Below are 15,710 nucleotides of genomic sequence, written 5' to 3'. Positions count from 1 at the left end.
TGGGTTCTTTTCTGAAAGTCAACAAATGAAGGCTTATTCTTCCGTAAGCTGACAAAAGGCCTTTTTTCTTCAGGGCAGTTTCGAGAAAGGGAGGTTTTTGGTCAGCGTAATCGTTTAAAAATAGTCATTCCGAAATTTGAAATCTACTTTATTCAAAAACTAGTCACAGTTTCAATTTGATTTTTCCACACAAGTAGGGTAACTGATTAGGCTTTTGATTTAGCAAATAAAAAATGTTGGCACCAAAATGAAAAATGGTATTTTGTTAGACAGCAGTATAAGTGGTATATATATTATATATACCGATTTATTTAGTCATGCAGGATTTTGAGTTTCAGACTTAACACGCATGGGTGGTTTGAGGGTACTACAATGAAGTCCTATTTATCTCTCTTACTGCTACTCTGGTGACTGTAAGAATGTCTCGTGACTGTACATCAGAAAGAGTCATATGCCTTGTTCCAACAACTTTTTGTCTTTTTCGAATCGAAACTACATGTACTTTTTGCTAAATACAATGTGTTTTGGGGTTAAGAAGAGAGTGAAGAGCAAATGTAAACACACTCATATGTTATGAAATGTAAAAGCATCATGTTTTAGGTTTTATTCTGTGCGGAACCACCTGATTGTAACACAGTAGTCTCCGCCTAAGATCCCGGTGCTCTGGAGCAAGGAATATGCGGGATTTTAGGCGAACCGGGATCTTAGCCGAATGGCCTGGGGGAAGAATCCACAGTAACTCATGGTGAGGCCCAACATCTGTACAATGATATTCCTTTACTTTAAAATGAGCTGGTGTGACTCTGGGCACTAAAAGTTCTTTTGAGAAGTCAGTTTTTTCTTCTTTTTTTTGGTTTGGGGCGGGGGTGGGGCTTTTAAAAAAATGCTGTGTCAGGTGGGAACCAGTTGGCTTCAAGGAATGCCCCCCACCAAAAATGTATTGCTTTCCATCTCTAACGGAGTTCTCCGCCCATGTCATGATGTATCATAAATCGTTGTGTTGTGACCACACAGACCAATTTTTTAAATTATGAAAGGCAGGTTCACTGCCAACAGATGACCACATTAGGTAAAGGCGATCGGACAGTCTACGAGTATGGGTGCCAGTCTGTCTAGGAAGTTAGAGCGCAAAACCGAATGACGAGAGCAATGGTCGGGAAAACGTAAGTGTCCACGAGTTGACAGTTTGATGGCAAGCAGTCTGATCAAGACGTGCTAATATCAGCATGTCTCGAGTCTGATGCTTGCTTGTTGGCCCTCTCCACCTAGTGTGTGATGTAAGATCATGCAGACGGCTCAGGAGATCAGGGAAAGCAAGGCATCGACGAGTTTACACCTTGGTTTGATCCCTTCTGGGGCAAACATTGTAACTGCTTATCAAGATTTACAACAGAGGTGTGATCGCATTCATGAGAGTGAATGATCCGTGACGTTACGGACCGTACAATGATTGCACTTTTTCGCTACTTGGTTGATCAGCTGAGCATGCCCAGGTTTCTTGTTCTTTTTTTTCTTAAAAAAGAGAAAAAAATAACTAGATTATGACCTTAGCCGAATATAGCTCCTTCAGTGCTGGTCAGAGCGGGATCTTAGGGGTGACTTTTATACAGTAAAAATTCTGTTTCTCCAAAACAGCGGGATCTTAGGCGAACCGAGACCATAAGCAGTGGGATCTTAGGCGGAGACTACTGTAATCTTTTTGGAAAATACCCATCTTTGCAGTTTAACACTAAGTTCATTTTTGGAGGATTGCTAATATTAACTATGCTTATATATGATATGGCACCACTATTATTTTCTCTTTATCTCCTGGCATTATGATTTCTTTCTTCCCACAGATCTCAGTTGCAGACTTGCCAGGTCTTATTGAGGGGGCTCATCAGAACTATGGGAAAGGTATCAAGTTTCTGCGACACGCTGAGCGGACCAAGTTATTGCTGTTTGTCTTGGATCTAAACCCATTTCAGCTATCAGAAAAGTACCCAGAACGATCAGCATTTGAAACGTTGCTTCTACTCAACCAGGTAGGTTTTCACTGGTACGATATGCACTAAGCTTGTATTTAACCCTTTCTGCTTGGACCCTTTCTTTCTTTGATATTGATCAACTATAACGAGAGCAAAGGGAAAATTTATTACTCAAATGTCTTTTATTCTTTTCAACATCCTAGGTTGGTCTTAAGTCTCTGTTGGCTGATGCTAAGACTCAAGACAATATAGCTGCTACTATTAATGTAGCTTTTTACCCTAGTTAGTGTAGAATTAAACATGGAGCTGAGTAAGTCATTTTTGTTTGTTTTGTTTTGATTTTGATTTCCTTCTGATCTCATCTTTTACTGCAATTGCAACACAATAAGGGGATATAAGTGCCAAAGATTAGAGGTAACGCAAGAAGAGAATAACAAAGACAAAAAAGAAGGAGAGATAAGTATGATAGATGTTTAATAGGAAAGAAGGAGCAAACCACACTAGAGCACCTGCCAACCACCCACTTCTGATCTCTGTTGGAAGATTTAATAATCGTGACAGAAATTGTGCTGTTTAGAATTAATTATAAAAGAAGCATTTTTGATTTATTTGAGTGTGGACGAAAGGTTCTTTTAGATTGCTTTGACATATTAGTAAATTGTTACATGAGATTTCAGTATGCCCTTGACTTTCGTATTGTTATCAAAATTAAATATCGTAAGTTTTGTTGCTGGCAGGAGCTGGAGGCTTATGGTCACGGAATGCTGGACAAGCCGGCTATCTTGGCCATCAACAAAACAGACACAGATCCCAGTGGAGAGAAAGTGACACGGTTGATGAGCCTTGTTCAGAACTTACCTGGTGAGTTGGTCTCCTCAATACTGCCATTTCATGCCCTACTTGATGGTTCTTTGACAGAGTGTTTATGGGCTCTCGTGATCTAGAGGTATGGTGTTTACTACTCAATCAAAAGGTTCCATGATTGAAACATGTTAGCTATAAAAAAGTTTTCTTCTCTATAATTTCTCCTTAGTCCTCCTTTCTTGTTCTCTAGTCTAAATTTGTCATCTGCTTCCTTCTCCACTCTCTCACCCCTCCCTTGACACCCCCCCCCCCCCTCCCTCATCCCCAGCACCCTTTTTTATTCCTTTCTCACTTACACTTATTCTTTACTCTTCTGCTACTCCTGGTTCATTCTTACTGTTGTCTTTCAGCCGCATCCCTGATCTTAGGGTAGGTAAGATTGAACACCCAGCCTTCTCGGATGAGGGCAAAATATTCCGGAGGTCCTGCGTGCAAGTTGCTCTTGTTTAAGTTCCCTAGTTGTTTCTAAGATCAATAAGAAGAGGTTTCAGCCACCACTTAAGACAAAATTAATTCCTATCCAAACTAAAAATACTCTGGTCAGTATCAAAATAAATAGAGTACCTTTGAAATCGGAATGTGGATACCTGAAGGCAAGGGGCCCTGTAAGTAGGAAAAACGATCACATAGTTATAAAAATCAGTTACACTGCAAGTTGAGGAAATAGCAGTCTACTAGCCCTGAGATCTAGCATGGGAACACAAAGAAGAAATAGAAGAAGTCTCTGATTTACTTCTCACAAACAATGTTTGGCAAGTGGCAAGGTTTTTGTTCCATCTAACTTAGTGACTTAGTTCCAAGTATTTAAACAATGACCTATAATTTAAATTTTCTTTCCTGATGAGAACATGCATGTCATTTATGAGTTGAATAAATTCAGGACTTTCTCGGGGGGTTTGTAATGTCACTTTTTTGGTTCTGTTACCTTGTACAGTAGTCTCCGCCTAAACTCACTGTGCTCGGGAGGGCTCCTTTGCGTGTGTTCATACGGAGCGTGCGTTTACATGAACCTTTGCAAAGGGAGGAAGGGACGCAGTCATCTCAATTCCTTATTACTCGAGTGACCTCCATTGAAGGGAGGGGGTCATTTTGGCAGATAATGTGACGACACGTGACTGGTTTTTTTTTTAAAGATTCCCCGACTGGGGTTAAGAATACAAAGGCGTTGAATGGGGGGGGGGGGGGGGAGAAAGACAGACTCTGTATAATGAATATGCACTATAAACGTCAGGAACAGATAGCGTAAGAGGAAACTGTTGGAGATAGTCATAGTCATAGAGACGACTGCCCAGCCACTTCCAAGCGACCACCCTGACTGTAAATTCAAATAGAGATCTATGATCCGTTGAACAAGTGCGTTATAAGTTCTTTGAGCACAGCTTATAAGGCTTACTTGGCTAATCTTTAATCCTATAGAGGCCTGTCTAGTGTTTTACGGCATTTACGCGGGTTGCACAACAGGCCTAGATCTAACTAAACAATACACGCAGTCACTCAAACGCCAGTCAGAAACCTTCTCTCAAAGATACATTATATGTGTCACTGGAAAGTTTGATGTGAAAACACTGTCCATCACTGTCTTTGTTCGACGTGAGTGGCACGCTCACAAATTTTCTAGGCTTGTCTTATAATGCAATCTGTGCAGGTGGTAGTGAAAATTTCGTCAGGCTTTTCCTGTCGGCGTGTTTCGCGGATCAGAGCGTGTGTTTAGAGGGAGTGACCGTGCTTTGTACGTCTATATTATATAGTAAAAAACCCATCAGATGATGAAAGCGTGCGTTTGAGCGGAGCGTGCTTTTGTGTGGCGTGCGTTTAGGCGGAGACTACTGTATTATCATAGACTTAGACTGACATTCATTGTATTTTAAAAATGCAAATTTTGTAAGTACGATAAACAAGATGTAGTTTCCATTCTCTTGTAAGACTCTGGGTAGTTGAAATCATACTTTGAAGCCTAACACCATCGAAGAAGTAAAGCGTTCCTCATGGTTGGTTGGTAGATCCTCTTATGTTGTTTTCTCTTTCTTTCCTATCAAACATTTTTCGTCCTCATCTTTCCTCCTTTTTTGTCTCGTTTGTAACTCGCTCGTAACACAGTAACACCTCTAATTTTCGGCATTTAGCACTGTGCTTATCTGACCTAATTGTGATGCAAGTGCCATAAAACTCTAACTCTTACTAAAACGAAAGCCTTCCTCCTCAATGTTTTGCCTTTTTTCTTCATTCTCAACTATCACAGAATCTCTGGAGACTGTCGATGAGGAGTTGAGGCCCACAACACTGGCCAAGTTTGATGACATTCTCACAATGTCGGCCCAGAACAGAGACAACATCGAGGCAGTGAGAGGGAAGATCAGAGAGGTGATGGACGAGTACGCTGAGAAAAGGCTGCTTGAGGAGTTGGAGAAGAAGAAATCTTTGATGAGTCTCAGGGAGGATGAGGAGCATTTGAAGACTACGTTTGTCTGATGTTGTTAGGCTTCGGTTTGTTTGATGGTTGGCTGATGCTTTGTGTTGTGATGCTGGGTGGATGTTTCTTTGGTATTAGATGAATGTTTGGAATGTTTTATGAGTGTTTGTTTGATTGTTGCTTTGTGTATTTGATTTACATCAATTATAAAAAGTCTTCTGTCGTGAGGTCTAGACATCTTTCACAGCATAGAAAGAAGGCTGGAGTGGAAAAGTGAGATTTTCAGAATGGTGTGGGCTGTGAATATGTCTAGGAATGTTCTGCGTATGCATGCCTGTATTTTTTAGATTGAAGGGTTGTACACCTATTTATTAGCGCGCCTGATGGCCAGAGCTGAGAGAAAAAGAGAGAGGGAAGGAGGGAGGGAGGGAGAGAGAGAGAGAGAGAGGGGGGGGGGGAGAAAAAGGTAATGGATGTGGGGGTTTTTTGTGTGTGTTAAATAAAGAGTGAAGGAGTGTTCAAGAAGGGACCTGTGAGGCTGCTGTGATATGCTTAGGGCTGACTATCTCAAGTTCCCTTGTATTCTATGATGTTGAACTGAAAATACAGATATTAATAAGGAAGAGTCACTTTGAGTTGTATTTACGTTTCTCTATTTAGTTTTTACTTTGTGAGCTAAACATTGTTATTACCCATGCTTTAACACTTTGCCATCATATTTTGGGGAAAATCCAAAGAAACTGGGTGGTAAACTTTGCCAATCAGCGAGATGAGGCATGCAGTCGGACCATTTCTTCACATTTGGTTCGTAAGACGTTGCGAAATAACCAACAAGAGTCAGATATTTATGTGCAAGAGGACAGTTTTTGTTGATTCCCAACTGGACCAACGATGGTGGCAACGACCATCAGATTAAATCAAATTTTGATCCTAGAATAGATTTTAATTCCTTACATCTCCGGCAAGCTGCTCCCAGCGTCTAACAGTTGGAACACCCATGCTGGTGATCCACTGTCAGCACCTCTGTCAAATTCCTTTTCGTTGATGATGATGACATGCTATAAATTTTCAGCAATTGCCCATAATAGGTCTCTCTTACCAGGAGTTCTTTCTTTCGTTAAAGAACAATTAAAATAGGTTTATTTGTTTAGATTTATTAATGACCAATTTAGTGATATACATATAAGTCAGTTTTAGTAACATTTTTACGGCACTTGCAACACAATAAGGTCAAATAAGTGCCGAAGATTAGAGGTGTTACAAGAGAGTAACATATAAAAAAGGAGGGGAGATAGAGACGATACATTTTTTATACGAAAGAAGGAGCAAACAATACCAGAGCACCTGCCAACCACCCACCTATATCTGTCATTCTCAGGTTTCGTACCAAAAGAGGGCTCCAGCCTAGTGGGAAAGCCTCCTTCGGGGATAAAGGGTTAAAATAAAAGCTTTAATTATACAAGGTCAGTAAAATGCTAGTGGACCAGCCTAATTGTAGCAATATGTCAATGACTTTTGTTGAATTAATTATCAAAGAGACACAACAATCCCTTCTGCCCATCATCTTGGATTTCATAAACAGGTTGACATTGTAAAGTTAGTTGGCAGGTGCTTGGTGAGGGCTCTTGTATGGTTTGCTCTTTCTTCCCTATCAAACATCTGTCGTCCTTACCTCTCCTCCTCCTCCTAGTTTGTATATTTCTTTCTACCTAGTAGTCTAGAGAAAGGAAGCCAAGAAGAAAAGCAGGAAGACTGAAGGAAGGGATGAAATAAAGGGAAAGAGAAATTATAGTAAGCGTATGGGTGTAATGTCTTTATTAACACTATTATTAGGTTATTTAAGAGGCAGGACCTCTTAATGACAATGACAATCTTTATTCATCTCACAGGGAGAAATTTGTCTTGGTCGTTTACAATGGCAGTGGAATGTTACAAAGGTTAGGTGCACTCATGCATACACACAGGACAGTACATTAGTAAATACATGTTTTACGAGCTGAAACAACCCGCTCCGTAAACACACTCACTCTCTCTCTCTGTTTCATTTGTAGCATAGTGTGTTCTGTAACATCACTGCAGTTGGTACGAAAGAATTTCTATATATCTGTCTGTTCTTGATTTTTTTGGGGAAATGTATAACGTCTGTCTCCGATAGGACTAAGCAAAATGGGTTGAAAGCCTTGTAAACTCCACAAAACAACCCGAGTTCAAGAACATGCAGTTTCGGATTCGAACCATGGCCATTCCCTGCATTGTCCAGCACGATACTAACTGAGTTATCAGAGCACCTCAAGAGAAAGAGAATAATCTTCACTTTATAATATCAATTACTTGTCAACAATTGGTGGCAAACAGATTGTGAACTATTAAAACAGTAACATATTATTTGAGATGTTGAGAGCCAGTCTTGCCCAGACAATTGAGGTAAACAGCAAACACAGCTGATAACAAAACTCTTTTATTAACAATTCAAGGCATATATATCATTAACAGTTTTAAATGCCCTGATCATCATAACAATCGTGACAATTTGCTTATAATATTATAGAAAAGCTGTCAGATCTCAACTGTCAGGCCACTGGGACCTTCAGTACATGCAAGCCAAACCAAAATAAATCCCCACACCCATAACCACTCAAAAACACAAGCTTCAACTAAAGCTAAGCAACAATAAATCAAAAAACAAAATACACTTATCACATGTTGACCTAATTATTGTACAGTAAGTTGGATCAGGGTTCAGTTTGTAAAACAAAGGAGAGACCAAAAGTTTCAATTCAAGACCACGACATCCATGACTTTTGAAGAGACAGGAGCAAGAATATTTTTGCTTCTGGCACTGAGATATAAAAAGGATCAAAATTTGAGCATAATATGAATGAAATGTGCCTCAACTAGAGCCCCCGCAACATTTAACATACGGTAGCCTTCAAAACACAATTCAGAGTACAGTATAGTCTATATAATAAAGGCTCTATTGAAGTCCACAAACGATTTTTAGCTTGCCCCCTTCCGGAATCCCAGATTTAACCCTCTTGACCTTCATGCAAATGCAAGCCTGACACTTTGGACAGGAGTCAACACAAGAGAAAACTTTATTACAAATGATCATCGCTCATTATGGACAGAGATCATCTTTCATGAGAAATAATATGCTTAGAGTGCTAATCTGGTTCAGAAAAAAGATTCCATGGTGAAACACATGAGCTCATGAACTGGATACTGTGAATATCGAATCGGGTGAAAGGCAAAAACAACAAAAGCTATGAATATGAACTGAGCTTAATGCGTCCATCAGTTATAATAGACTTTAATACCAGTTTAATGAGATCATATCATTGACTCTTACGTCATGTATACAACAACTTATATATTCTGTTATGTGGAGTATCCTGGTGAAATCAGGTGCTCCTCAAAACAATGAAATAGAAGAAACGCATTTTTTCACCTGTTTCGCAAGTTTTATCAAATTTCTGGTTTTAGGCTCAACACCTTTTATGGCCATTCAAAACTCATTTCTGTGTGGATTTTACTGCAAAAGTTTGATGAAAGGCACACAAAAAAATTGTAATTTTTGGTTCTCAAGGACTCTCAAGCTATTGAAGTCCACCATTTTGTGACAAATAATATACTTATATAATAACTTATGTAGAGCTTAGTTGTGGGAAACAATTTACACAATATTGAGAACTACATAAATGAATACAAACTCTAGGCCCATTTACGCAGCCATAAACAAAATGCAGACCATAACCTATGATATGCATAATACTACAAGACTAGGGAATAAACTTCATACATGTACAATTATACATGCATACATATGAACCGGGCATACACTACATACATCACGCAAAGTTGTACATAAGTTATTATGAATAAGAACCAATGTTCCTTAAGCTACAAATACAGAGGAATATGTTCTGTATCGTTTTGAGTAATGGCTCAAGTCTCGAGGCAGGCCAGCTAGAGGAGTAATTCAGTAGCCATAGTGGGGAAAAAAAGGAGGGGCAAAATTTTAATGTTTTTGTGTGATTCTAAGTTTTGAGGCACTTTTGACACCAATCCGTAATATATGCCTACAAAGTCAATTGATGTGATCACATGACGTAAAGTCAATTCTAAATTTCACTATGTCAACATATAAATATAAATAAAATATAATTTATCACTATGCATGTATACTCAAGGTAAAGTTCATTATCAGTCTTCAAGGTACAGGGAATGGGACCACAGAACACATACATATAAATATACACAGGAGTCTACATAAACCAAACAAGGTTATTCTGAAAACAGCAGTAAACCGAAAGAAAATAAAACCTATGATTTTTTTCCCTTTCTATTTAACCCTAAAAACCCTGAATTTTTTTTTCCATACCTCCCTAGAATCCTGAATTAAAACTGAGACACTAGAAAAAATTAGGTTGGTTCATTATTTTGTTTACTGTGTCTTTAATTGTTGTTAGATTTTACTGAAGTTTGAAAATGTTATTTATATATGAATGCACAGTCTGAACAAAAGGGGAAAAGGTTAAAAGACTGGTTTTTATGACCAACTCTATGAGTTAAGTCTTGCGTGTGATCCCCGACTCCACTTCAGTCAAAGTATCATTAGACCCAGCAGTAGATCTAGCCTCTGGTAGCTTTAGTGGTGATCCCCTGCCAATTCCACTATCGTCAAAATCATCGATGGTATGCGGAACATTGCAATCGTCTTCAACAGTCATATTTATCGATATATCCGACTGGGAGATCATTATTGGGGTCTGGTTAGGATAAAAAATATCAAAAATTTTGCGGCCTGAAGGGCCTGGCAGCGAAAAGTGACTAATTTTTCTTAAAAACTCGCAAAATTTCCAAACTTTCGGTGTAGAACTGCTCTCATGACATTATCGGTACTTTCTCCTTGCGACAGAGTCATCTGGAGTTACATCCCCTGTTTCTAGCACTGGGAATTAAACGATAAAGTCGACCAGCGGTTACCAGCAGTATAGGAAAATACAGCATCAGCGGTCACCAGCGGTACAGGGTTTTAAGGGTTAAGCAACCTCATAACTAAAATCCCGGGGATATAGAAAAAATTTGGCAGTCTTGCAGATTTCAGTTTAAGCAGACTGCAGTCTATACAAAGTCTATACATGTAAGTGTATAGGAGAATGATGCTAAATACTATCTTGAGTAACGGTATGAATGAAGAAAGGAAAGGAAGCAAGACGATATGAAACTAAAGTAGGCCTATGGCCCTGAGAGCACACTTTGAATCAGCTACTTTGTGTTGCTAAGTAGAAATGCCTGTCTACTTACTGAAGACTCCTATCAACTATGCAGTATACAGATAAACCCAAGTAAAGAAGATACGTAAAGGCAATAAATCTACATCAACAGAAACAAAAACAGTTACAGCCCGGCTCCCGTCATCTCAACTGATGGAAGTATTTTTCTTAAGATGATGCAATTCTTAACACTTTGCATTCATCCAGCCAGCAGTAAAATATACCCCATCTGGTCACCCAGCAAGGGGGGTGACTGCAACGGACTTCTCGAGCCTGACGCAGAACTGCACCAGGTAACCGGAATAGATAATTTTCAGCGTCACATTATAGCGCCAAATGACCACAAGGTGTTAAAAAATGATATACATTAATTGCCTGTTGTCCTTTTTTAATTTTAGTATTTTTACGCCCCTATCAAAACAATTTATATCATTTAGGATTTTATTCAGTACAGCCCTACAAACCCACTTGCCTGGTTTTCATGTGCCTATAACAATGTGAAAATGCTTTAAAACTTACATTGCAATGTCCAGATCAATGGGAAATTCTGATACTTCAAAACCCCACCGTTTGACAATTACTAGATTCTATTGTACTAGAATAATGAAAATTCCTGAGCATGAAGGTAAATCAACATGGCAGCATCTTTTCCATGGCTGCATTTACAGACAACAAGCGCTATTCTCTGAACAACCGGCAGATCCAAGTTTGGAGAGATCCAGTCCAAGAAACTCTGCTGCATTGCCTGCCAAGATTTGGTTCTGAAAAAAAAAAACCCAACCAAAAAATGAATGTTTTTCCATTAGGTGTGCATTCACATTATGCATAAAAAAGTAAAGGCAAACTAATTACTTGAAAAACAAGATTTTCAACAGATTTTTAAACAAATTTCTAGAGACGAAGGTCTTTCTCTCTCCCTCTCTCATATTTCCCAGTAGTTTTCTTTTTTAGAAAAAATGCACACAAAGTGATAAAACGCTTCCCTTAAAGACTTCTAAATACTCTGAGCTTTGTGGTATCTTGTGCTGACTCCATTTTCCCATTCTTTATTATGTAAATCACTTTGAAAGTACTGAATTTCAGATGCCAAAGTAAGAGTTAATACAGTCGGATATTGAAAACATGAACACAAAAAAAGTCACAATCATAGACATCTCATACAGTTTGCCATTCTCTGAATGTCATCTCTTTAATTTTTTGTTATAACTGGTTAACCAGAATTATTGATGTGTCAAACGCATTGTCAATCCCCGACATGCTTGAGTTATCCATGCCTGTAAAACAAAATTTTTAAAATATTTTTGTATTTTTTAAAAACTGACAGAAAAATGTTCGTTTCTTCGATTTCATATTTTGATGAGTGCCTGATTTCACCACTATGCCACATAATTACTTTGAGAGTAACTTGCCTTTAACTCTGGACTCAACTCGTCCATAGACTCCACCAGCTTTCCAGGATGATGCTCACCAAGAGGGAAAGGGTAATCACTGCCCAGCACTACACGGTTCTGGGGGGAAAAATGTGTGAATGTTTATTAATCACAGAGGTCTGGACTCTTTTTTACTTTTTTTCGAAATTGAGTTTGTATTTAAAATCCCCCTTTCAATGGAGAAAAATACAAAACTTTGGTCACTTAAAACAATACCAAACCGTTGTGAAAGAGGTGCTTGAAAGAAAGATGTGGGGCAGGAGAGCTACATGAAAACAAAGAGTAACCTGGATGGACATCATTAAAACATGAACTGGCCTGGTTTTAGCAAAATGTGCAACGGCAGCTGGCGGCTGGGAAGGATGGAGGGTCATTACACATCAACCTCTGAGTCAAAGATAACACCTCCAGGTATTCCATGTAATGGCCCTATCAATACTGTAGAATCATTTAAAAAGTGGGACCTAAAAGTAAAAGACCATCTCCAATTGGGTTAAGCCAAGTGTCTCAGAAACCCTGAAAACTCTGTAAACAATGTAAGTTCCAGATGACCTCATCGGGGATTCGCACAAGGGTCGACAGTACATTACCCAGGCATGATATCAAGTGAGCTAACAGCGTGCCCATCTAGACTCTACAGATGAACACAATCAAATATTATGTTAGCTGTTTAGTGCCGCTTTTCCCTCGTTGAGGCTTTCTAGTCCCTCGGACCATCCCCCATTCCCCTTTTTTTTGTACTGACACAAGGACTGCGCACAGGGTAGTCATGAGGGGAAATGAGAGGAAGCAAACCAATAGTCGATTAACAATTCAATATTGTGCCTCACAACTACAGCAATTTCAAACTGATATTGAGTTCCAAAGTTTGGCGACTTCTTCTTCAAGTTCCGGATCTGAAACATGCATTGACTATTATGGTTCGACACCCATTTTTCTGCTCAGGTGCTCTAAAAAACCCCCAACAAATTACAGTGGAAACCTGATATAACAGGGATGGTGGGAGTAGAGAAAATGTCCTGTTATATCCGATCCCTGTTAAATCAGAAATGCAAGAAAAGTAAGCATTTATGGACTAATCCAGCTGTACTTATTCATGGGTAGTTCACTTGCCACAAGTACCCACGAACAAGGGTTTTGGCACCAACTTTCTCCTTGCCTCTTTAAACCACATCAGAAGAGCTTGTTCCACAGCATCTGCATCGGGTAGTCTCATCTTCTTTCGATCCAGAGCAAACTTTCCATTGGAGTATGCAGCCACTATCTTCTCTCTGTCCTTGATAATGTTGAGAACCGACCCTTGTGGAATGTCGAACTGACGACAAATCTCTGCCAGTGGAGCTTGTTTTTTGTCAACAGCCTGGATTATTTCGTATTTTTTTGTCCATTGAAAGGCATTTTCTCTTGCGCTTGACATCGTTGGTGACAGTAGACACATTACGCGTGCGTGTTGCTAGGTTTCGGGCTAGATCGAGGTCTGCGGCACACCGCAGCCTTCTCTCGCTTCACACGCTGCGTGTGCTTGCAGTGGCATGGCTTGCGTGGGCTTGCGCCATTACTGCGTTACTCTCTCTCTCTCTCTCTCTCTCTCTTACTTTTTACACATTGTTAATGAGCCTTTGTCCCTGCTATAACCGATTGGGCTCTGGTGGGGCCCTGTTATTGCCGATAACTTTTAATAGAGACAAAGAGTAGGAAAAATCGGGGATTTAAAAAATCCCTGTTATTACCCGATCCCTGTTATTTCCGGGCCTGTTATATATGGTTTCCACTGTATATAATTCTTCTTGTCTTTTTCCAACCCCTTGCAGTTTAAGGTCTCAAATTAAATTTTTATTGGTCTACCCCAACCTCTTTTGGCTGCTATTTTTCCATTGAGAGCATGACCTTCAAGGATATTAACTTTAATATCAATTCAATTAAGTATATTTGTGGCTAATTCTGCTAATACTGCTATATTTCGACGATCATTATCTGCCAGCAGAACAAAATCTCTTTCCATGACCCTCACCTGCCCCATGACATCCAGCAGTAGTCGCATAGACTTGTCATCATGGACAAGAGAGTCTGTGTAGATCCTGCCCAAATACTTCCTTGGGTTGACAGAATTCTGTACAGCACATAGGTCTGGCCGGACATTGAAGCCATGCTCAATTCTTCCCACAGTGAAAGGGAAAGCTCCACCTGTTAAGATGTGCAAGAGGATTAGCTTTATTATAGATGCACTTCCAAAGCAAACAGACACAGAGTTTTGTTCTGGTCTCTGCAACACAAAAAGAATATATAGAAGTAAATAAAGAGCAGGGTAAGAACACACAACACATACACCTACAACTACACAAATAGGGTTCACAATCCCTTTCTCTCTCTTCCTTTCCAGTAATACATACAACTTAAAAGCACTTAACTTTACCCTTCATTTGAGAAAAATTAAAAAAAATAATCCCTGTCAATTTTCTGCCGTGTTAAGAAAACCCACAATTTACAAACACAACTCATGCCCTTTGTAAGTGTAGAGAAGCTGACCAAACTGAGGAACACATCCTCCAGCAGTGCAAGACACACAGGGTCCTGAAACAGGAAATGAGGATCCTGTCCCCGCGGTTTTATGCAAAAACAATTCAGAAATTACGCTGAGCAAAAAAATGTGAAATTATGTGATTCTGTTAATTTTAACAAAGAATGATAAAGGAAAATAATTAGAAATTATGCAAAAAACAATCAAATTCTACTAAATTATGCGGGTGCATAAAACCATGGGGGCAGGCTAACTGAAGAACTGAGCAGGATCACCCAGTTATATAGATAATATTAATCATCACTTCTCTAGTGCTCACTCCCTGGTGGCTCTAGACATTTCATAATAAAATAAGATTTAAATCAACATTTCATGTATACTAGCCATTCAAAATACAATAATTCTTTCGAATACATATACACTTGTATTCTGACAGAAAATATACACATAAAGACAATTACTGTGACTACTGATCATACTTGCTGTTGGAAGAAGAATCAAACTAGACTTTTTGATAGATTCTAGACCTCAAGTGTGGTGCGATCAAAAATAAAAAGAAGGAACCCCCTCTGTAAAAGAAATCTCCTCTAAGTGACATACAAAACTCGCGGAGAGCTGCCCACATAACGTACCCTAAGCAATATACACAACTTGCTCACACATTGTTACACATAAGCCTTACTCTGTGGGACACAAACACTTCACCTCATGTAACACACACACACACACACACACACACACACACTGTGACACACACATACTGCGACACACTGACACACACACACACTGTGACACACTGACACACACACACTGTGACACACTGACACACACACACTGTGACACACACATACACACACTGTGACACACTGACACACACATACTGTGACATACATATACACACACTGTGACACACTGACACACACATACTGTGACACACTGACACACACACACTGTGACACACTGACACACACACACACACTGTGACACACACATACACACACTGTGACACACACACACACACTGTGACACACACACACACACCTACACACACATAATGTGACACACACACACTCTCACACACACACACACACAGGGACACACACAACACACAACACACACTGTGATACACACACACACACACACACACACACTGTGACACACTGACACACACACATTGTGACACACTGACACACACACTGTGACACACTGACACACACACACACTGTGACACACTGACACACACAC

The 15,710-nt window shown here is 39.5% G+C and overlaps 2 protein-coding genes across 4 annotated transcripts in view; one reads left to right on the top strand and one right to left on the bottom strand.

Moving 5' to 3' along the window:
• The window catches only part of LOC101862122 (GTP-binding protein 10 homolog), a gene marked incomplete at its 5' end in the record, with an annotated part of 10,144 nt that extends 4,491 nt beyond the window's left edge, over window positions 1-5,653 (top strand). Inside the window, 3 exon segments of the mRNA XM_013084760.2 lie at window positions 1,839-2,024; window positions 2,705-2,828; window positions 5,071-5,653. Of these exon segments, the coding sequence (XP_012940214.1) occupies window positions 1,839-2,024; window positions 2,705-2,828; window positions 5,071-5,300 (540 nt within the window).
• A 3,610-nt stretch (window positions 5,654-9,263) lies between these two features.
• The window catches only part of LOC101859255 (2-amino-3-carboxymuconate-6-semialdehyde decarboxylase), a 23,454-nt gene continuing 17,007 nt past the window's right edge, over window positions 9,264-15,710 (bottom strand). For all 3 annotated transcript variants that reach the window (XM_005102181.3, XM_005102182.3, XM_005102180.3), the window contains 2 exons: window positions 11,927-12,025; window positions 9,264-11,278 (listed from right to left, as the gene is read on the bottom strand). In XM_005102181.3, the coding sequence (XP_005102238.1) occupies window positions 11,180-11,278; window positions 11,927-12,025 (198 nt within the window). In that variant the 3' untranslated portion in view covers window positions 9,264-11,179. The remainder of the gene's footprint in view (window positions 11,279-11,926; window positions 12,026-15,710) is intronic.

Source organism: Aplysia californica, unplaced genomic scaffold, assembly GCF_000002075.1.
Source record: "Aplysia californica isolate F4 #8 unplaced genomic scaffold, AplCal3.0 scaffold00316, whole genome shotgun sequence".
NCBI lineage: Eukaryota > Metazoa > Mollusca > Gastropoda > Aplysiida > Aplysiidae > Aplysia > Aplysia californica.
Note: the sequence above shows the minus strand (reverse complement) of the source record. Positions and strands in the feature narration are given on the sequence as shown.